Below are 23,932 nucleotides of genomic sequence, written 5' to 3'. Positions count from 1 at the left end.
GTTTGTAGTTTAATTGTCTTCAGTAAAAATTGTAAATAGTTCCCTAGTGTGTGTGACCCCTGGTTGGCGCAGACACGATGGGCCGAAGGGCCTGTTTCCACACTGGATCTCTCAACTAAACTAAAGATTAATGAGGATGTTGCCATAACTAAGATTATTAAGGGTTTGGACACGCTAGAGGCAGGAAACATTCTGGGCACCATGTTATAGGGAAGATATTGTCAAGCTTGAAAGGGTTCAGAGAAGATTTACGAGGATGTTGCCAGGACTAGAGGGTGTGAGCTACAGGGGGAGGTTGAGTAGGCTGGGTCTCTATTCCTTGGAGCGCAGGAGGATGAGGGGTGATCTATAGAGGTGTACATGATCATGAGGGGAATAGATCAGGTCGATGCACAGAGTCTCTTGCCCAGAGCAGGGGAATCGTGGACCAGAGGACAGATGTTCAAGGTGAAGGGGAAAAGATTTAATAGGAGTAACTTTTTCAGACAAAGGGCGGTGGATGTATGGAACAAGCTGCCAGAGGAGGTAGTCGAGGCTGGGACTATCCCAACGTTTAAGAAATAGTTAGAAAGGTACATGGATAGGGCAAGTTTGGAGGGATATGGACCAAACGCAGGCGAGTGGGACTAGTGTAGCTGGGACATTGTTGGCCGGTGTGGGCGAGTTGGGCCGAAGGACCTGTTTCCACACTGTGTCACTCCATGTCTAGCACTTTGGGGTTGCTTTGTCCCCAGCATGGAGAGTGAGCTTTGATCACTGAAACATATGGAATATGCAGTTGCTACCAGTAAGCAATTAGTTTTAGACCTTAGATAGACACAAAATGCTGGAGTAACTCAGCGGGACAGCCAGCATCTCTGGAGAGAAGGAATGGGTGACGTTTCGGGTCGAGACCCTTCTTTACTGTGTGAAAAAACATTATTTGAAGAAGTACTATATAAACATAGTACTCTATAAAACAATATAATAAACGAGAGAGAAAATGTCCGTGTGTATATATACACACACTTACACACACATATATATGACACACACATATACACACACACACGCACATATACATACACACACACACACACACATATACATACACACGCACACATATGGACACACACATATACACACACACACACACATATACATACACACGCACACATATGGACACACACATATACACACACATACACACACACACACACATATACATACACACGCACACATATGGACACACACATATACACACACACACACACACACACACACATATACATACACACGCACACATATGGACACACACACACACATATACATACACACGCACACATATGGACACACACCATCGGTGGTCACTGGAAACGAGTATGACTCGTCTCTGCATAGGGTCGTCTACTTGTGGGTCTGCAGACGTCTGTAGAGGCCGATCCACGATCCACACACCTTGGTGCAACGTGGGCAGTGGAGACTGGCGGTGGTTGGTAGACGTCGAGCCCCCTTCTCTCTCTCTCTCCTTACGGTGCTGTCGCTTTGTCACTGCCACACGGCGTGGTTCCATTTCGTGACGTGCGGCTCCTTCCTGCACGGATTTCCTCCAGGAGCGCCTGCCTGTCCAGTGCAATGTGCTCCCAGTTGCTCGATGTGATGTGGAATTTCTTCAGACTGTTCTTGCTGTTGTCCTTGAAGCTTTTCTTTGGCCCACCGGGGGCTAGCCAACCTTCCTTCAATTGAGAGTACAGGATTTGTTTAGGGAGGCGTGTGTTGTACATGCGGATGACATGGCCAGTCCATCCATCAATAATGTAGCACCAACTTCGATGGACTGGATGGATGCACACACACACACAAACATGCACACGCACGCACGCACACGCACGCACACACGCACGCACACATGCACACAAGCACGCACAGGCACGCACAAACACGCACACACACACACGCACGCACACACACGCACGCATGCACACAAGCACGCACGCACACACACACACAGGCACACACGCAGGCAAGCACGTGCACACACGTGCGCACGCGCACACACACACACACACATGCACACAAGCACGCATGCACCCACACACACACGCACGGACACATGCACACAAGCACGCACACACACACAGGCACGCACGCACACACATAGGCACACACACGCACACACACACACACAGGCACACACACGCACACACACAGGCACGCACGCACACACAGGCGCATACACACACAGGCACATACGCACGCACACACAGGTGCACACACGCACACACACACACACACACAGGCACACACACACGCGCACATACACACTAGTGCAAAAAGACAAATTCAATGCCCCCAAGTCTATGTAGTTCAGAGCATATTTGGAGGGTGTTGTGTTTAATAGCCTGATGGCTGTGGGGAAGTAGCTGTTCCTGAACCTGGACGTTACAGTGTTCAGGCTCCTGTACCTTCCTCCCGATGGCAGGAGTGAGATGAGAGCGTGGCCAGGGTGGTGTGGGTCTCTGATGATGCCAGCTGCCTTTTTGAGGCAGCGACTCCTGTAGATCCCTTCGATGGTCTGTCCCCTCTGTGTCTTCTCTTCGGTATAAACCAGCGCCTGCTGTTCCTCGTTTCTCCATCGCGCTCCGTGCGAGTAAGACGGATCCTCTGCTAGAACCGCGTGCAGAGAGGCCCACGTGATATGTTCTGCGCAGGTTTGTTTTTTTCATTGTGCCAAGTCAAGTCAAGTTTATTCGTCACATACACGTACGAGATGTGCAGTGAAATGAAAAGTGGCAATGCTTGCGGACTTTGTGCAAAAAACAAACTACAAAAAAAAAAAAATGTCTTTCTCGTCACCCGTCTAAACGTCTGAACATGCGTTTAAATCCGCAGGTTGGCACTGGTGACGAGGGAGTTTCCTAATTACATGTCTCGGAGCAGGGAGCTGCTCGGCCGATTCGCCATGTCCCGCCGGCACCTGCAGGCCGCGGGGTTCCTGGTAGTGGACGTAAGTCTCCAACTCTAAGTAACATCAGCAAATTTGCAGATGACACAAAGCTGGGTGGCAGTGTGAACTGTGAGGAGGATGCTATGATAATGCAGGGTGCCTTGGACAGGTTGTGGGAGTGGGCAGATGCATGGCAGATGAAGTTTAATGCGGATAAATGTGAGGTTATCCACTTTGGTAGCAAAAACAGCAAGGCAGATTACTATCTAAATGGCGTCAAGTTGGGAAAAGGGGAAGTACAACGGGATCTGGGGGTCCTTGTTCATCAGTCTATGAAAGTAAGCATGCAGGTACAGCAGGCAGTGAAGAAAGCGAATGGCATGTTGGCCTTTATAACAAGAGGAATCGAATATAGGAGCAAGAGGTCCTTCTGCAGTTGTACAGAGCCCTAGTGAGACCACACCTGGAGTATTGTGTGCGGTTTTGTTCCCCTATTTGAGGAAGGACATTCTTGCTATTGAGGGAGTGCAGCGTGGTTTACAAGGTTAATTCCCGGGATGGCAGGACTGTCATATGCTGAGAGAATGGAGCAGCTGGGCTTGTACACTCTGGAGTTTAGAAGGATGAGAGGCTATCTTATTGAAACATAAAAGATTGTAAGGTTTGGACACGCTAGAGGCAGGAAACATGTTCCCGATGTTGGCGGAGTCCAGAACCGGGGGCCACGGTTTAAGAATGTTGCCTGGGTTTCAACAACTAAGTTACAGAGATAGGTTGAATAAGTTAGGTCTTTATTCTCTGGAGCGCAGAAGGTTAAGGGGGGACTTGATAGAGGTCTTTAAAATGATGAGAGTGATAGACAGAGTTGATGTGGACAAGCTTTTCCCTTTGAGAATAGGGAAGATTCAAACAAGAGGACATGACTTCAGAATTAAGGGACAGAAGTTTAGGGGTAACATGAGGGGGAACTTCTTTACTCAGAGAGTGGTAGCGGTGTGGAATGAGCTTCCAGTGGAAGTGGTGGCGGCAGGTTCGTTGGTATAATTTAAAAATTAATTGGATAGGCATATGGATGAGAAGGTAATGGAGGGTTATGGTATGAGTGCAGGCAGGTGGGACTAAGGGAAAAAAGTTGTTTGGCACGGACTTGTAGGGCCGAGATGGCCTGTTTCCGTGCTGTAATTGTTATATGGTTATATGGTTAATAAGGGGTAAGCCATTTAGAACGGAGACGAGGAAACACTTTTTCTCACAGAGAGTGGTGAGTCTGTGGAATTCTCTGCCTCAGAGGGCGGTGGAGGCCGGTTCTCTGGATGCTTTCAAGAGAGAGATGGATAGGGCTCTTGAAGATAGCGGAGTCAGGTGATACGGGGAAAAGGCAGGAACGGGATACTGATTGTGGATGATCAGCCATGATCACATTGAATGGCGGTGCAGGCTCGAAGGGCCGAATGGCTTACTCCTGCACCTATTGTCTATTGTCTATTGACGCAGAGGCACCGATACGCTGCCGGCATGAATCCAGGGATATGGGGAGATAGCAGGAACGGGGTACTGGTTTTTTTTTAAGAAAGAACTGCAGATGCTGGAGAAATCGGAGGTAGACAAAAAAATGCTGGAGAAACTCAGCGGGTGAGGCAGCATCTATGGAGCGAAGGAATAGGTGACGTTTCGGGTCGAGACCCTTCTTCAGACTGATGTCGGGTGGGCGGTAAAAAGAAATGAAGAGGCGGAGACAGTAGGCTGTGGGAGAACTGGGACATGGAGGGGAAGGAGGGAGAAAGGCAATAGACAATAGGTGCAGGAGTAGGCCATTCGGCCCTTCAAGACAGCACCGCCATTCAATGTGACCATGGCTGATCATCCACAATCAGTACCCCGTTCCTGCCTTCTCCCCATATCCCCTGACTCCGCTATCTTTAAGAGCCCTATCTAGCTCTCTCTTGAACGCATCCAGAGAACTGGCCTCCACCACCCTCTGAGGCAGAGAATTCCACAGACTCACCACTCTCTGTGTGAAAAAGCTATCTAAAATTAGAAGTCAATGTTCATACCACTGGGGTGTAAGATGCCCAAACAAAATATGAGGTGCTGCTCCTCCAATTTGCGGTGGGCCTCACTCTGCCAATGGAGGAGGCCCAGGACAGAAAGGTTAGATTGGGAATGGGAGGGGGAGTTGAAGTGCTGAGCCACCGGGAGATCAGGTTGGTTATTGCGAACCGAGCGGAGGTGTTGGGCGAAGCGATCGCCAAGCCTACGCTTGGTCTCACCGATATAGAGCAGCTGACACCTGGAACAGCGGATGCAATAGATGAGGTTGGAGGAGGTGCAAGTGATTAGATGATCAGCCATGATCACATTGAATAGCGGTGCAGGCTCGAAGGGCCGAATGGCCTACCCCTGCACCTATTGTCTATGTTTCTAATTATTGAATTGAATTGGAAGATACAAGACACAAGTACTTATTCTGCATGGCAGAGCTGCCTGATAACAGCTGGGAAGAAACTGTCCCTGAATCTGGAGGTGTGCGTTTTCACACTTCTGTACATTTTGCCTGATGGGAGAGGGGAGAAGTGGGAGTGGCCAGGGTGTGACTTAATTGATTCTGCTGCTGGCCTTGAACTAAATTGGACCTGGCAAGATAAAAATGTTTTATTGCTATATGTCCCAGATAGAACAATTAACTCCTTATGGGCCTGTCCCACTTACGCAACTTTTTCACCGACTGCCGGCACCCGTCATACGTCGTTGCAGGTCGCCGAAAATGTTCAACATGTTGAAAATCCAGCGGCGACCAGAAAGACGCTACGACTCTTTGGGCGACTGAGGAGACGACTCACGACCGTACAGGCGACATGTCGCGGGGGTGAAGCCTGGATGGCGGTGAGTAGTTGCCCAAAGAGTCGTACCTTGTTCTGGTCACCGCTGGGTTTTCACCACGTTGAGAACTTTCGGCGACAATTCTTGCTGCCGTTGGTTGACGTAGGTCCTGTCGTAGGTTGTCGCCAGGCGAATTCCATTAAAACTAGTCCCCGGCAGTCTTCCAACGAGTCGCGTAAGTGGGACAGGCCCATAAGTTGCTGTTGGAAGAATGATGTTTCTGCTTGTTGTTCTGCATCCAACGCCCGCTCCAATCTCTCTCCCTCTCCCTCTCCCTCTCCCTCTCCCTCTCCCTCTCCCTCTCCCTCTCCCTCTCTCCCCTCTCCCCCTACTCCCCCTCTCCCCCTCTCCCCTCTCCCCCTCCCCCCTCTCCCCCTCTCCCCCTCTCCCCCTCTCCCCTCTCCCCCTCTCCCCCTCTCCCCCCTCTCCCCCTCTCCCCCTCTCCCCCTCTCCCCCTCTCCCCCTCTCCCCCTCTCCCCCTCTCCCCCTCTCCCCCTCTCCCCCCTCTCCCCCCTCTCCCCTCTCCCCCTCATCCCCCTCCCCCCTCTCCCCCTCTACCCCCTCTCGTCCCCTCTCCCCCGTCTCCCTCCCCCCCTCTCCCCTCTCTTCTCTCCTCTCTCCCTCTGCTCCCTCCCTCCCTCTCTCCCTCTCTCCCCTCCTCTCTCCCTCTCCCTCTCTCCTCTCTCCTCTCTCCCTCTCTCCCTCTCTCCCTCCCTCTCTCCCTCTCTCCCTCTCCCCCTCCCCTCTCTCTCTCTCCGCAGGTACCGTACTACGATTGGCTTGAACTGAAGTCCGAGTGGCAGAAGGTTGCGTACCTGAAGGACAAAATGAGCAAAGCCATAGGCGAGGGAATGGTGCAGTGAGGCCCCGAGCCTGCCTCTCTCCACCGTGAGCCTTGCTTGCTGCTGGGTAGTGAAGGCTGCACAACCCCGCTTGAAATCCCTGCAGGAATCCACCCGCACAGTCGGGGCTTGGAGTGATTTTCGTTGTACATACCGTATTTTAAAGTAAAGGACTGCACAAGTTCAACGGTTTCTGTTTGGGGGGTTTGGTGTCGTTTAGTTTATGGGTACAGCGCGGAAACAGGCCCTTCGGCCCGTCGAGTCCGCTCCGACCAGCGGGCACCCTGCATGCTAGCACTACCCTACACACACACACACACACACACTAAGGACAATTGAAACATATAAGATTGTTAAGGGTTTGGACACGCTGGAGGCAGGAAACATGTTCCCGATGTTGGGGGAGTCCAGAACCAGGGGCCACACAGTTTAAGAATAAGGAGTAAGTCATTTAGAACGGAGACGAGAAAACACTTTTTCTCACAGAGAGTGGTGAGTCTGTGGAATTCTCTGCCTCAGTGGAGGCCGGTTCTCTGGATGCTTTCAAGAGAGAGCTAGATAGGGCTCTTAAAATAGCGGAGTCAGGGGATATGGGGAGAAGGCAGGAACGGGGTACTGATTGGGGATGATCAGCCATGATCACATTGAATGGCGGTGCTGGCTCAAAGGGCCGAATGGCCTACTCCTGCACCTATTGTCTATTGTCAATTGTCTAATTTACAATTTACCAAAGCCAATTAACCTACAAACTTGCACGTCTTTGGAGTGTGGGAGGAGACTGGAGCACCCGGAGAAAACCCACGCAGGTCTCGGGGAGAACGTACAAACTCTGTACGTACAAGCGCCCGCTGTCAGGATCAAACTCGGGGCTCTGGCGCTGTGAGGCAGCAGCTCTACCGCTGGGCCACCGTGCAGAGATGTTCTTTCCCGGGTTTACACAGAGTGTCACAAGGCGTGGGAACAGGCCCTTCGGCCCAACTTGCCCGCACCGATCAACATGTCCCATCTACACTCGTCCCACCTGCCTGCGTTTGGCCCAAACCTGCCCTAACCATGTACCTGTCTAACTGTCTCTTAAACGTTGCGATATTCCCTGCCTCAACTACCTCCTCCGGCAGCTCGTTCTGGACACACACCACCCAACATCATCGGCATTTGGTCTCGACCCGAAATGTCATCTATTCCTTTTCAAGAGTTAAGAGTCAAGAGTGTTTTATTGTCATATGTCCCGGATGGGACAATGAGATTCTTACTTGCTGCAGCACAACAGAATATGTAAATATGTAAACATAGTTTATGTCAACAAAATAGAGAGAGTACAGAGGAGATTTACTAGAATGTTGCCTGGGTTTCAGCAACTAAGTTACAGAGAAAGGTTGAACAAGTTAGGTCTTTATTCTCTGGAGCGCAGAAGATTAAAAGGGGACTTGATAGAGGTCTTTAAAATGATGAGAGGGATAGACAGAGTTGACGTGGATAAGCTTTTCCCATTGAGAGTAGGGAAGATTCAAACAAGGGGACATGACTTGAGAATTAAGGGACAGATGTTTAGGGGTAACATGAGGGGGAATTTCTTTACTCAGAGAGTGGTGGCTGTGTGGAATGAGCTTCCAGTGAAGGTGGTGGAGGCAGGTTCGATTTTATCATTTAAAAATAAATTGGATAGTTATATGGACGGGAAAGGAATGGAGGGTTATGGTCTAAGTGCAGGTAGATGGGACTAGGGGAGTAAGTGTTCGGCACGGACTAGAAGGGCCGAGATGGCCTGTTTCCGTGCTGTAATTGTTATATGGTTATAGTACATGTTGTCAAAACATCATTTTTTCACCTCCACAACATTGCCAAAATCAGACCCTCTCTCTCTGCTGAAAGACTCATCCATGCCTTTATCACCTCCCGACTGGACTACTGTAACTCTCTTCTCTTTGGCATCAATTCCAGCAACATCAACCGACTCCAACTGGTCCAGAACGCAGCCGCCCGACTCATTACCCACACCAAATCCTGGCACCACATCACCCTAGTCCTCAAAGAACTTCACTGGCTTCCCATTTCCCACCGGATCATCTACAAAATCCTGGTCCTCACCTACAAAGCCCTCAACCACTTGGCCCCCCCATATCTCACTGACGTCCTCTCCCCCTACCAACCCTCACGGTCCCTCAGATCCATTTCAGCCAGTCTCCTCTCCATTCTGAAATCCAACCTCTGCACTTTTGGAGACAGAGCCTTCTCCAGGGCAGCTCCCAGGCTCTGGAACTCCCTCCCACAATTGATCCGAACTTCTGAGTCCCTCACCATCTTTCAGTCCCGCCTCAAGACCCATCTCTTCACCTCTGCATACCCTTAGTCCCATGTCCCCCTCCCCTTTGCACCTCTGTCTTACTGCTCTATTTTGTTTTGTTCTTGACTCACCATGTAAAGCCACTTTGAGTCCTTGAAAAGCGCTATACAAATAAAATGTATTATTATTACATAACGGGGGAAGAGAAAATAAGATAAAGTTCAATAAAATCCAGATATAGTGCAGTAATTATATAGTCTTTTGCAGTACAGAGCTTATTTGTTGTTGTGTTTAATAGCCTGATGGCTGTGGGGAAGAAGCTGTTCCTGAACCTGGACGTTACAGTCTTCAGGCTCCTGTACCTTCTTCCCGATGGCAATGGTGAGATAAGTGTGTGGCCAGGATGGTGTGGGTCCTTGATGGTTTTGGCTGCCTTTTTGAGGCAGTGACTACGATAGGACCCTTCGACGGTGGGGAGGTCAGAGCCGGTGATGGATTGGGCAGTGGTCACAACTTTTTGTAGTCTTTTTCGTTCCTGGATGTTCAAGTTGCCGAACCAGGCCACGATGCAACCAGTCAGTATGCTCTCTACCGTGCACCTGTGGAAGTTTAGGAGAATCCTGTTCGACATGTCGAATCTCCGTAATCTTCTCAGGAAGTAGAGTCGCTGATGTGCCTTCTTTACAATTGCATCGGTGTGTTGGGTCCAGGAAAGATCTTCGGAAATATGCACGCCCAGGAATTTGAAGTCATTGACCCTCTCCACCATTGTCCCGTTGATATAAACAGGATTGTGGGTCCTCATCCTTCCCCTACCAAAGTCCACAATCAGTTCCTTGGTCTTACTGGTGTTGAGGGCCAGGTTGTTGTGCTGGCACCATTGGGTCAGTCGGTCGATCTCACTTCTATACTCTGACTCGTCCCCATCTGTGATTCGTCCCACAACAGTGGTGTCGTCGGCGAACTTGATGATGGAGTTCGCACTATGTCCGGCTACGCAGTCATAAGTATAGAGTGAGTATAGCAGGGGGCTGAGCACGCATCCTTGAGGTGCTCCCGTGCTGATTGTTATCGAGGATGAAGTGGTTCACCAGAGATGCTGTCTGACCCGCTGAATTACTCCAGCTTTTTGTATCTATATCCATGATATCCTCATCACCATCCCATTGAACTCATCTCCCCTTTCCAGCTCTTTACGTGGAGGTGAGGTTCCTCTTTTATCCTGCCTCCAGACTCTCTTTCCCCCCCCCCCCCCTCCCCATTGTGCACCATTTCTCCTTTCCTCAGTCACACTTCATCCCCCTTCTGCCCTTCAAGTTATTTCCTATCCCCTTTGTCCCATGTTTTCCTCCTATACTCTCCTTTTCCCCCTTCCCATCCACATCCCTGCCACTGGCTTTAAACTTCACGCCTCTCCTTATCCGACACCCGTTTTCGTCACCTTTTCACATCTACCCCTTTGTCACTGACACCACCCATCTCCCAATCAAGCCCCTCCCCCACCTCTGCCTGTATCCACCTATCACAATGAAAGTAAGCATGCAGGTACAGCAGGCAGTGAATAAGGCGAATGGCATGTTGCCCTTTATAAGAAGAGGAGTTGAGTATTGGAGCAAAGAGGTCCTTCTGCAGTTGTACAGGGCCCTAGTGAGACCACACCTGGAGTATTGTGTGCAGTTTTGTTCCCCTAATTTGAGGAAGGACATTCTTGCTATTGAGGGAGTGCAGCGTAGGTTTACAAGGTTAATTCCCAGGATGGCGGGACTGTCATATGCTGAGAGAATGGAGCGGCTGGGCTTGTACACCCTGGAGTTTAGAAGGATGAGAGGGGGTCTCATTGAAACATATAAGATTGTTAAGGGTTTGGTCACTCTAGAGGCAGGAAACATGTTCCAGATGTTGGGGGAGTCCAGAACCAGGGGCCACAGTTTAAGAATAAGGGGTAAGCCATTTAGAACGGAGACGAGGAAACACATTTTCACACAGAGAGTTGTGAGTCTGTGGAATTCTCTGCCTCAGAGGGCGGTGGAGGCCGATTCTCTGGATGCTTTCAAGAGAGAGCTAGATAGGGCTCTTAAAGATAGAGGAGTCAGCGGATATGGGGAGAAGGCAGGAACGGGGTACTGATTGGGGATGATCAGAAATGATCACATTGAATGGCGGTGCTGGCTCGAAGGGCCGAATGGCCTACTCCTGCACCTATTGTCTATTGTCTATCATATGCCAGGATCGACACAAAATGCTGGAGTAACTCAGCAGGTCAGGCAGCATCTCTGGAGGAAAGTTGGCAGGCTTTCAAGCCCACCCCCACCTCTCTCTTCCAACTTTCCCCTCCATTCTGGCATCAGCCTGAAGAAGGTTCCCCGACCCGAAACGTCATCTGACCGTTTCCCTCCGCAGATGCTGCCAAGACCCGCTGAGTTCTTCCATCAATAGACAACAGGTGCAGGAGTAGGCCATTCGGCCCTTCGAGCCAGCACCGCCATTCAATGTGATCATGGCTGATCATCCCCAATCAGTACCCCGTTCCTGCCTTCTCCCCTGACTCCGCTATCTTTAAGAGCCCTATCTAGCTCACTCTTGAAAGCATCCAGAGAACCGGCCTCCACCGCCCTCTGTGAGGCAGAGAATTCCACAGACTCACCACTCCCTGTGAGAAAAATGCTTTTGTGTTTAGTGTAGAGACACAGCGCGGAAAGAGCCCTTCCGCGCCGTCCAGCGATCCCCGCACACCAACGCTATCCCGCGCGAGGGATAATTTTTTCCCACATTTATACCAAGCTGATTCACCTACAAGCCTGTACGGTCTTCGGAGTGCGGGGAGGAAACCGAAGATCGCGGAGAAAACCCGCGCGGGTCACGGGGAGAACGTACAAACTCCGTACAGGCAAGCACCCGTAGTCGGGATCGAACCCCGGGTCTCTGGCGCTGTGAGGCAGCAACTCTACCGCTGCGCCACCGTGACACCCTCATTGTGTCTTGCTGAAGATTCCAGCATCTGCGGTTCTGGTGTGTCTGGGCCACACTGGGTAATGGAGGCCAAGAAACAATATCTGGAAGTCACCCCACACCCCGTTGATTGATGTTCACGTTTTGTCGGTGATTTTGGAAGAATAAACATTTTCCTTGATTTTGATTTGTGAAACGGGACAACATTCAGAGCCTTTTGGTCGTACACAAAAATGCTGGAGAAACTCAGCGGGTGCAGCAGCATCTATGGAGCGAAGGGCCCTTCGCTCCATAGATGCTGCTGCACCCGCTGAGTTTCTCCAGCATTTCTGTGTACCTTCGATTTCCCAGCATCTGCAGTTCCTTCTTAAACAATTTAGAGCCCTTTTTCCCCCCTCCCTTGCTATATCCCCCATCACTTTCATGGTCATAAGTGATGGGAGCAGAATTAGGCCATTCAGCCCATCCAGTCTACTCCGCCATTCAATCATGGCTGATCTATCTCTCCCTCCTAACCCCATTCTCCTGCCTTCTCCCCGTAACCCCTGACACCCGTACTAATCAAGAATCTATCTATCCCTGCTTTAAAAATATCAATTGACTTTGCCTCCACAGCCGTCTGTGGCAATGAATTCCACAGATTCACCACCCTCTGACTAAAGAAATTCCTCCTCGTCTCCTTCCTGAAGGAACGTCCTTTGATTCTGAGGCTGTGCCCTCTCCTAGACTCTCCCACTAGTGGAAACATCTGCTCCACATCTATTCTATCCAGGCCTTTCACTATTCTGTAAGCTTCAACGAGGTTACCCCCTCATCCTTCTAAACTCCAGCGAGTACAAGGCCCAGGGCTGACAAAAGCTCATCATAGGTTAACCTACTAATTCCTGGGATCATTCTCGCAAACCTCCTCTGGATCCTCTCCAGAGCCAGCACATCCTTCCTCAGATATGGGGCCCAATATTGCTCATAATACTCCAGATTCCTATCCATGTACCTGTACAAATGTCTTTTTAATGCCGTTATAGTACCTGCTGGAGTTTCATTGAGTCTTGGGAACAGGAAACTTGATGGATCTACACTAGTCCCACCTGCCTGTGTTTGGCCCATATCCCTCTAAACCTGTTCTATCCATGTACCCGTCCAACTGTTTCTAAAACTAAATGTTTCTCAATGCACTCACCACCCTTTGTGTGAAAAAGTTACCCCTCAATAGTCAATAGACATTAGGTGCAGGAGTAGGCCATTTGGCCCTTCGAGCCAGCACCGCCATTCAATGTGATCATGGCTGATCATCCCCAATCAGTACCCCGTTCCTGCCTTCTCCCCTGACTCCGCTATCTTTAAGAGCCCTATCTAGCTCTCCCTTGAAAGCATCCAGAGAACCGGCATCCACGCCCTCTGAGGCAGAGAATTCCACAGACTCACAACTCTCTGTGAGAAAAAGTGTTTCCTCGTCTCCGTTCTAAATGGCTTACCCCTTATTCGTAAACTGTGGCCCCTGGTTCTGGACTCCCCCAACATCGGGAACATGTTTCCTGCCTCTAGCGTGTCCAAACCCTTCGAGCCAGCACCGCCATTCAATGTGATCATGGCTGATCATCCACAATCAGTACCCCGTTCCTGCCTTCTCCCCATATCCCCCGCTCAGATTCCTATTAAATCTTTCCCCCTTCACCTTAAACCTGTGTCCTCTGGTCCTCGATTCCCCTACTCTGGGTAAAAGACTCTACCCGATCTATTCCTCTCATGATTTTATACACCTCTATAAGATCACAACTCATCCTCCTGCGCTCCATGGAATAGAGACCCAGCCTACTCAACCTCTCCCTATAGCTCACACCCTCTAGTCCTGGCAACATCCTTGTAACAGTGATGTTAGACTCTGGCCTACACATTAGATCCCTATTCTCACTTTACAAATGGTGGTGTGTGTGTGTGTGTGGGGGGGGACTCCATTGTGTACATTATTCTGACTCTCACCACCCTCCCCCCACCCACAGATCTCTCGACCTCCCAGCTGTCTCATTCACTGTCTTTGTGCCCCCTGGGTGATTAGTGCTAATGTCACCCCTGCTGTTTAAAAAAAAAGGAAGAATACACTGCTTGAATGTAAATGAATCTTTAATAAAGGCAGGCCTGAGAGATGGGCAACAGACAACAGACTGGGATGGCATTGTGGAAACCCCAGAGCACAAGGTGCTGGCTCTGTCCATCAAAGAGGCTTCTTATTTTTGCAAAAAAACGATGGGACTGATGCAATAATGCTGGAAAGTGGCCTTATTGTCTGCAGTGTTGATGCCAGGCAAAACACTCTCTATATCTCTCTCTCGACACTCTCTCGTTCTCGTTCCCTTCCCCCCCTCTCTCCACCAAAGAGTGCTCTTTGCTCTCCACTCTCCCCCACCCCCCCCTCTCTCTACCCCCTCTCCTCCTCTCTACCCCCTCTCCTCCTCTCTACCCCCTCTCCCCTCTCTCCACCAAAGAGTGCTCTTTGCTCTCCCCCACCCCCCTCTCTCCCCCTCCCTCTCTCTACCCCCCTCTCTCCTCCTCTCTACCCCCTCTCTCTACCCCCCTCTCTCCTCTCTTTACCCCCTCTCCTGCCTCTCTCTACCCCCTCTCCACCCCCTCCTCTCTCCACTCTCTCCCCCTTCCCTCTCTCCTCCTCTCTACCCCCTCTCCTCTCTCCACTCCTCCTCTCTCCTCCCTCTCTCTCGCTCTCCACTCTCTCCCCCCTCTCTCTACCCCCTCCCCTCTACCGTCTCCCTCTCCCACCTCTCCCTCTCTCTCCGCCCTCCCTTTCCCTCTCCCCCTCTCTCCCTCCCTCTCTCTGCCCGGCGCTGCAGTGCTTGGAACACACCCAGATTCCTCCTGCCTGCTGAATCTTGCTGACTTCATCCTGCATGACACAGCTAACTCACAGTGGAGTGAGTGTGAGAGTGTGTGAGTGAGTGTGTGTGTGAGTGAGTGTGAGTGAGAGTGTGTGTGAGTGAGTGTGTGTGAGAGTTGTGTCAGAGTGATGCTAGTGTGGCGCACTCTCTCCCTGTCTCTCTCCCAGACACACACACAGCACACGTTGGCTTTCTCTCTCTCCCTCTCTCTCTCTCTCTCTCCTCCCCTTTACTTCCCTCCCTCCCTCCCCCCCCCCATCCCTCTGTCAGTCCGGCTGCCTTGCACCAACTAGACGGAGGTAGAGGTGTGGACAGGAGGCAGGAGGCAAGCTGGCACCTCCACCCCAACACGCCAGCCCCGTCAACACAGCTCGACAATGCCGGTGAAAGATGCCGCAAACATGCACTCGGATTTCCAGCCCAAACTACTGAGCCCAGGTGAGTCAGAGAGGGGGTGAAACAGGGGGAGGGGGTGAGGATTTCATCCTGCTTAAGGTCAAGCTGCAGCATTTACCATTCAACGCTGTTTACTGACCTTAAATCTTAATTTTCTGATGAAGAAATCATTTTAAACTGGGCACCCTGTGTGTGTGTGTGTGTGTGTGTGTCTGTCTGTGTCTGTCTGTGTGTGTGTGTGTGTGTGTCTCTGTGTGTGTCTGTGTGTGTCTGTGTGTGTGTGTGTGTGTGTCTCTGTGTGTGTGTGTGTCTGTGTGTGTGTGTGTATGTCTGTGTCTGTGTGTGTGTGTGTCTGTGTGTGTGTGTCTGTGTGTGTGTGTGTCTGTGTGTGTGTCTGTGAGTGAGGGAGAGAGAGAATGAGAGAGAAAGAGAATGAGAGAAAGAGAATGAGAGAGAGAATGAGAGAAAGAATGAGAGAGAATGTGTGAGAGGGAGAATGAGAGAGAGAAAAAGAATGAGAGAGAGAATGAGAGCCCCTCGCGCTAGAATGAGAAGAGAGCGAGCGCTCGAGCGGAGCCCTCTCTCCTGAGCTCCCCATACCTCGCTCTCTCTCGTTCGCTATGGCGACTTCTGCTCTAGAGATAGATAGCTACGGACCATTTTCCCTCTAATAAGTCAGAATAAAAAATTCTCCACATCCTTATGAGATCTTCATTTCAGTTCTAAACGCACAAGATTAGCAGCAAGAAAATCACAGCACAAAACCCAGAGGCTTTTAGCAGATTTAGATTTAACAATCTACCCTTCAAAACTAAAAGAATAAATCTCAGGGCAACCATTATTTTGTACCTGTTTCTGTATGACATCTGTATTTGTATTCCTTTCCCTACACATATTTTAATATTAACAATAACTGATTTTAATCTGTGGGCGTTGCTTGGCGGTGGGGTCAGGTTATGTAACATATTTTAAGCTTTCTATATACATTTAGGGTTGTCATTTAAAAAACCAGTGCTGCAGCCAGATTGTAACTAAGGCCAGCCACTGTTTTATTCGGATGTTGGCTGACATGAAACGCTATCTGGCTGCAGAGATCAGGGAGATAGGAATGGTAAAATTGTTTGCATTCAAGGTCTTTCGATGTGCAAGACTGGTGATGGAATTGAAAGCTGAGGTTTCCCGAGCAGCCCCCCCCCCCTCTCGGAGGTTGGAAGATGTTTTATTTTTTTCCCGGTGTCATTGCATCCAAGACAAGGCCAAGGGAGGCCTTACGAGCTGGGTACCAACTCTAGGCCCCATGTTTCGGGTGCAGTGCAGTGCAGAGCAGTGCAGAGAGAGAGAGAGTATTGCATCTTTGCTTCAGGTAGAGTCACACAGAGCGGAAACAGGTCCCCTCGGCCTAAGGGGATCTCATTGAAACATATAAGATTGTTAAGGGTTTGGACACGCTAGAGGCAGGAAACATGTTCCCGATGTTGGGGGGGGGGGGGGGGGAGTCCAGAACCAGGGGCCACACACAGTTTAAGAATAAGGGGTAAGCCATTTAGAACGGAGACGAGGAAACACTTTTTCTCACAGAGAGTGGTGAGTCTGTGGAATTCTCTGCCTCAGAGGGCAGTGGAGGCCGGTTCTCTGGATGCTTTCAAGAGAGAGCTAGATAGGGCTCTTAAAAATAGCGGAGTCAGGGGATATGGGGAGAAGGCAGGAACGGGGTACTGATTGGGGATGATCAGCCATGATCACATTGAATGGCGGTGCTGGCTCGAAGGGCCGAATGGCCTTCTCGTGCACCTATTGTCTATTGTTTATTGCCTAAACTGCCCACGGCCGACCGACATGCCCGCATCCATATCCTGCCCACGTTTGACCCACCTATCCCCCCCCCCCCCCCCTCTCCAAGCCCGCAGGTAGGGATTGAGGACAGATTTCGCAGGATGTCGCCAGGCCTCGAGGGCCTGAGCTATAGGGAGAGTTGGACACAAAGTGCTGGAGTAACTCAGCGGGACAGGCAGCACCTCTGGAGAAAAGGGACAGGTGATGTTCCGGGTCGAGACCCTACTTCAGACAATGAAGGTTGATCAGGCTAGGACTCTATTCCTTGGAGAGCAGGAAGATGAGGGATGATCTTATCCAGCTCCTCACCCATATTAGGGGAATCAAAACCTAGGGACACAGGTTTAAAGAAGTGGGGGGGAAGATTTAATAGAAGTTTGAGGGGCAAGGTTTTTTTACACAGAGTGTGGTGGGTGTATTGGAGGAGGTAGTTGAGGCAGGTGCATGGATAGGACGGGTTTGGAAGGATATGGGCCATACGTATGTGTTTAAGAAGGAACTGCAGATGCTGGAAAATCGAAGATGCTGGACAAAAGTGCTGGAGAAACTCAGCGGGTGCAGCAGCATCTATGGAGCGAAGGAAATAGGCGACGTTTCTGGTCGAGACCCTTCTTGGGCGTAACGCAGGCAGGTGGGACTAGTGCAGATGGGACATGTGGGTCAGCACGGGCAGGTTGGGCCGAAGGGCCGGTTTACAGGCCCTTCGGCCCACCGGGTCCGCGCCGACCAGCGATCCCCGCACACTAACACTATCCTACACACACTGGGGACAATTCTACATTTACACCAAGCCAGTTAACCGATAAACCTACACGTCTTTGGAGGAAACGGAAGATCTCGACGAAAACCCACGCAGGTCACGGGGAGAACGTGCACACTCCGTACAGACAGCGCCCGTAGTCGGGATCGAACCCGGGTCTCTGGCGCTGTGAGGCAGCAACTCTACCGCTGCGCCACCGTGCCGACAAGCATTGTGTTCAGTTCCAGAGACAAAGTCCAACGTCCACAATGGGGTAGAGGTGAATAAAAACATAGAAACATATACATTCTCTCTCTCCACTTCCTCCCTCCCTTCCCTCTCTCTCCCTCCCCCCTCTCTCCCTCCCTTCCCTCTCTCTCCCTCCCTTCCCACTCCCTCCCTCCCTTCCCACTCCCTCCCTCCCTTCCCACTCCCTCCCTCCCTTCCCACTCTCTCCCTCCCTTCCCACTCCCTCCCTCCCTTCCCACTCCCTCCCTCCCTTCCCTCTCTCTCCCTCCCTTCCCACTCTCTCCCTCCCTTCCCTCTCTCTCCCTCCCTTCCCACTCTCTCCCTCCCTTCCCACTCCCTCCCTCCCTTCCCACTCTCTCCCTCCCTTCCCACTCCCTCCCTCCCTTCCACTCCCTCCCTCCCTTCCCTCTCTCTCCCCCCTTCCCACTCTCTCCCTCCCTTCCCACTCTCTCTCTCCCTTCCCACTCTCTCCCTCCCTTCCCACTCTCTCCCTCCCTTCCCTCTCTCTCCCTCCCCCTCTCTCTCTCTCCCTCCTTCTGTCTCTCTTTCTCACTCCCTTTCTCTCGCTTCCTCCTTTCCCATGCCTCTCTCTCCCTCCCTTCCCTCTCTCTCCCTTCCCACTCTCTCCCTCCCTTCCCTCTCTCTCCCTCCCTTCCCTCTCTCTCCCTCTCTCCACTGATGCCCTTCGAGCCAGCACCACCATTCAATGTGATCATGGCTAATCATCCACAATCAGTACCCCGTTCCTGCCTCCTCCCCACACCCCTTGATTCCGTTAGCCCCAAGAGCTCTATCTGACTCTCCCTTGAAAACATCCAGTGAATCGGCCTCCACTGCCTTCTGTGGCAGAGAATTCCAAAGTTTTTCCTCATCTCAGTCCCGAATGGCCTACCCCTTATTCTTACACTGTCGCCCCTAGTTCTGGACTTCCCCCCCCCCCCCCGCAACATCGGGAACATTTTTCCAGCATCCAGCCTGTCCCAATCCCTTAAGAGTTTTATATGTTTCTGTAAGATATCCTCTCATCCTTCTGAATGGATATTTGATTGGGACAGTACGCTTGCTTATGGAAGGGCCGTTGAGAAGCCAGATAACAGAGGGGAAGAAGCGGTTCCTGAGCCTGGTGGTACGCCCTCTCGAGCTAGCCGCCCATTGCTCCCACATCACGACAGTGGCTGCATTGATTGTGGCTTTTACAAGAAAGGAATAAAAATGAACTGCAGATGCCGGTTGATGCCAAAGATTGTCACAAAAACTCAGCGGGCCAGGCAGCATCTCTGGAGAAGGGTCTCGACCAGAAACGTCACCCATTCCTTCTCTCCACAGCCGCCGCCTGTCCCGCTGAGGGACTCCAGCTTTTTTTGTGTCTATCTTCGGTGTAAACCAGCATCTGCAGTTCCTTCCGGCAGAGTCTGTGGAATTCCCTGCCTCAGAGGGCGGTGGAGGCCGGTTCTCTGGATACTTTCAAGAGAGAGCTAGATAGGGCTCTTAAAGATAGCGGAGTCAGGGGATATGGGGAGAAGGCAGGAACGGGGTACTGATTGTGGATGATCAGCCATGATCACATTGAATGGTGGTGCTGGCACGAAGGGCCGAATGGCCTACTCCTGCACCTATTGTCTATTGTGTATTATTATGGTCACGTATAGGTGCAGTGGGCTGAAGGGCCTGCTTCTCTGTTCCAGAGATACTTTAGTCTTTCGAGACTCAATGCGGAAACAGGCCCTTCTGCCCACTGATTCCATGCCGACCAGCGATCACTGCGTACACTAACACAATCCTGCACACACTAGGGACAGAATCCAATCAACCTGCACACAAGCCTTTGGAGTGTGGGAGGGATCCAGAGGACCCAGAGAAAACCCATCAGGTCACAGGGAGAACGTACAAACTCGGTACAGAGGTCAGGAGAAGGAATAAGTGATGTTTTGGGTCGAGGCCCTGTCTTAACTCAACCTGAAACGTCACCTATCCATGTTCTCCACAGATGCTGCCTGACCCGCTGAGTTACTCCAGCACTCTGTGAAACGTCACCTATCCATGTTCTCCACAGATGCTGCCTGACCCGCTGAGTTACCCCGGCATTTTGTGTCTACCTTATTCCATTTAATTGTCGAGAATGTTTTGTTCGTTGAAAATGTCCTTGAAGGATTTTGTCTGACCTCTGGGAAGATGGCTTGGCAAGGTTCGGAGAGAGCTCAGTTACAGGAGCCTGTCTGATTGCCAAAAGCCAACACGGACTGTCTGACCGGGGATGCTCGCGTGAGATCAGACCCTAGATGTTGGGATAAGGGCCTCAGGGGATGGAGTTGGCCTTTCCTGCCACAGAGACATACATCTAGTTTAGTTTATCATTGTCTCGTGTACCGAGGTACAGTGAAAAGCCTTTTTGTTGCGTGCTATCCAGTCAGAGGAAAGACAACGCACGATTACAATCGATCCTCCCACGGTGTACAGATACAGAGAATATAGGAGCAAAGAGGTCCTTCTGCAGTTGTACAGGGCCCTAGTGAGACCACACCTGGAGTATTGTGTGCAGTTTTGGTCCCCTAATTTGAGGAAGGACATTCTTGCTATTGAGGGAGTGCAGCGTAGGTTTACAAGGTTAATTCCCGGGATGGCGGGACTGTCATATGCTGAGAGAATGGAGCGGCTGGGCTTGTACACTCTGGAGTTTAGAAGGATGAGAGGGAATCTTATTGAAACGTATAAGATTGTTAAGGGCTTGGACACGCTAGAGGCAGGAAACATGTTCCCGATGTTGGGGGAGTCCAGAACCAGGGGCCACAGTTTAAGAATAAGGGGTAAAGCCATTTAGAACGGAGACGGGGAAACACTTTTTGCGAAGCTTGAAAAAGCACCGGGAGTCAATATGTCGTCACGCCGCGAATTGTTTGGCGGCTTGACACGTCAGTCAACGATGCCGCCAGTCGCCGAAAAATTCACCAATTGGGACAGGCCCTTTAGGGTTCCAAAGGGAATATTGTTATCGGTGGCGCAGCGGTAGAGTTGCTGCTTCACAGCGCCAGGCACCCGGGGTCGATCCTGACTACGGGTGCTGTCTGTACGGGGTTTGTACGTTCTCCCGGTGACCACGTGGGTTTTCACCAGGAGCTCCGGTTTCCCCCCCACACCCCAGGTTTGTAGGTTAATTGGCTTCAGTAAAATTGTAAAATGTCCCTAGTGTGTGGGGTGGTGCTCGTGTGCAGGGGTGATCGCTGGTCGGCATGGGCTCGGTGGGCCGAAGGGCCTGTTTCTGCGTTGTGTCTCGAAAGACTGAAGTATCTCTGGAACAGAGGTCCTCCAAGTCACACAGCAGAGAAGCCTATACGTGACCATAGTAGCAGGCAATAGACAATAGGTGCAGGAGTAGGCCATTCGGCCCTTCGAGCCAGCACCGCCATTCAATGTGATCATGGCTGATCATCCCCAATCAGTACCCCGTTCCTGCCTTCTCCCCATATCCCCTGACTCCGCTATCTTTAAGAGCCCTATCTAGCTCTCTCTTGAAAGTATCCAGAGAACCAGCCTCCACCGCCCTCTGAGGCAGAGAATTCCACAGACTCACAACTCTGTGAGAAAAAGTGTTTCCTCGTCTCCGTTAAAATAAAGCCTAACATTTAGTGCAATGTAAAGTCCGGTTTAAGAAGGTCACCAATGAGGTGGATGGGAGGTCAGGACCGCTCTCTGGTTGTGGTAGGATGGTTCAGTTGCCTGATAACAGCTGGGAAGAAACTGTCCCTGAATCTGGAGGTGTGCGTTTTCACACTTCTGTACCTCTTGCCCGATGGGAGAGGGGAGAAGAGGGAGTGGCCGGGGTGCGACTGGTCCTTGATGATGCTGCTGGCCTTGCCGAGGCAGCGTGAGGTGTAGATGGAGTCAATGGAAGGGAGGTTGGTTTGCGTGATACAGCACGGAAACAGGCCCTTCAGCCCAACTGGTCCAGACCGACCTCGATGCCCCATCTAGCCTAGTCCCATCTGCAACGGATTTGAAGAGTTTTGTGAGACATGCAATAGCCACGATAACACAGAATGCTGGAGTAACTCAGCGGGACAGGCAGCATCTCTGGAGAGAAGGAATGGGTCACGTTTCTGGTCGAGACCCTTCTTCAGACTGAGACTCAGGGGAGAGGGAGACTAGAGATATGGAAGGGCAAGGTGTGAAAAGGAGGAATCAAAGGGGACGAAGTTTAAAGAAAATGGAGAATAGATAATTGTTAGCTGAGGGGAAGGTGACAACGAGGCGTGTAAAGATAAAATGTAATCAGGAGGATGGTCAGACTGGTCGGAGAACTAGGGTGGGGGAGGGATGGGGAGAGAGAGGGAAAGCAAGGTTTACTTTGATCTCTCATTTTCACACCTTGGTCACGGTGGCCCAGCGGTAGAGTTGTCACCTTACAGCGAATGCAGCGCCGTAGACCCGGGTTCGATCCCGACTACGGGCGCTGTCTGTACGGAGTTTGTACGTTCTCCCCGTGACCTGCGTGGGTTTTCTCCGAGATCTTCGGTTTCCTCCCACACTCCAAAGACGTACAGGTTTGTAGGTTAATTGGCTTGGTATAAATGTTAAAATTGTCCTTAGTGGGTGTAGGATGGTGTTAGTGTGCGGGGATCGCTGGTCGCCACGGAATGGCGGTGCTGGCTCGAAGGGCCGAATGGCCTACTCCTGCACCTATTGTCTATTGTCCATTGTCTCCGCGCTGTATCTCGAAACTCCATATCTCCCCATATCTCCCTCGCCCCTGAATCACAGTCTGAAGAAGGGTCTCGACCCGAAACGTCATCCATTCCTTTTCTCCAGAGATGCTGCCTGTCCCGCTGAGTTACTCCAGCATTTTGTGTCTGTCTTTGGTGTAAACCAGCGTTCACTTGTCCTTGGTTCTGAAGCAGGTGAAGGAATGGGTGGGGGGGGGGTGCAGGGCCAGTGGTAGTGTTGCCTCAGCAATGGGCAGCGGCGAATGCCATCATCAAGGCCCGCGTTCATCGCAGAACCGTTCCCAAGAGACAGGCCTTTTTGCTGGGTCACTTTGCAGCTCATCGATCATGGGCGAGTGAATAAAAATGCCCAGCTTGTTTTTTTTTTCTTGCAGCAATTAAATCAGACAATACTGCACGCACACACAATCACACCAAACGCCAGTACCGTAGGTAGAGCAAGGAATTGTACACACATCACAGACCATCACACAAACCAACCTCCCTCCTATCTGAAGAATTTGTCCTCTTTGATCTCTTGTTTTCACACCTTGCCCTTCCTTATCTCCGTGTCTCCCTCTCCCCGGACTCTCCGTCTGAAGAAGGGTCTCGACCGCAAATGTCACCAATTCCTTTGCTCCAGAGATGCTGCCTCACCCGCTGAGTTACTCCAGCTTTTTGTGCCTACCTCCCTTCCATTGACTCCATCTACACCTCACGCTGCCTCGGCAAGGCCAGCAGCATCATCAAGGACCAGTCGCACCCCGGCCACTCCCTCTTCTCCCCTCTCCCATCGGGCAAAAGGCACAGAAGTGTGAAAACGCACACCTCCAGATTCAGGGACAGTTTCTTCCCAGCTGTTATCAGGCAACTGAATCATCCCACCACAACCAGAGAGCGGTCCTGAACTACTATCTACTTCAATGGTGACACTCGGACTATCTTTACATAGAAACATAGAACATAGGTGCAGGAGTAGGCCATTCAGCACTTCGAGCCTGCACCGCCATTCAATATGATCATGGCTGATCATCCAACTCCGTATCCTGTACCTGCCTTCTCTCCATACCCCCTGATCCCTTTAGCCACAAGGGCCACATCTAACTCCCTCTTAAATATAGCCAATGAACTGGCCTCAACTACCTTCTGTGGCAGAGAATTCCACAAATTCACCACTCTCTGTGTGAAAAATGTTTTTCTCATCTCGGTCCTAAAAGATTTCCCCCTTATCCTTAAACTGTGACCCCTT

The 23,932-nt window shown here is 51.1% G+C and overlaps 2 protein-coding genes across 2 annotated transcripts in view; both read left to right on the top strand.

The window, feature by feature from the left end:
- Positions 1-6,840, top strand: part of tbrg4 (transforming growth factor beta regulator 4) — a 55,970-nt gene extending 49,130 nt beyond the window's left edge. Inside the window, exons 10-11 of the mRNA XM_033020293.1 lie at positions 2,872-2,986; positions 6,568-6,840. Of these exons, the coding sequence (XP_032876184.1) occupies positions 2,872-2,986; positions 6,568-6,669 (217 nt within the window). The 3' untranslated portion in view covers positions 6,670-6,840. The remainder of the gene's footprint in view (positions 1-2,871; positions 2,987-6,567) is intronic.
- An 8,153-nt stretch (positions 6,841-14,993) lies between these two features.
- The window catches only part of LOC116972512, a 41,062-nt gene continuing 32,123 nt past the window's right edge, over positions 14,994-23,932 (top strand). The window contains exon 1 of the mRNA XM_033020292.1: positions 14,994-15,207. Coding sequence (XP_032876183.1) covers positions 15,147-15,207 — 61 coding nt within the window. The 5' untranslated portion in view covers positions 14,994-15,146. The remainder of the gene's footprint in view (positions 15,208-23,932) is intronic.

Source organism: Amblyraja radiata, chromosome 4 (assembly GCF_010909765.2).
Source record: "Amblyraja radiata isolate CabotCenter1 chromosome 4, sAmbRad1.1.pri, whole genome shotgun sequence".
NCBI lineage: Eukaryota > Metazoa > Chordata > Chondrichthyes > Rajiformes > Rajidae > Amblyraja > Amblyraja radiata.
The sequence above is the reverse complement of the archived record's forward strand: the minus strand, read 5'-3'. Positions and strand labels throughout refer to the sequence as shown.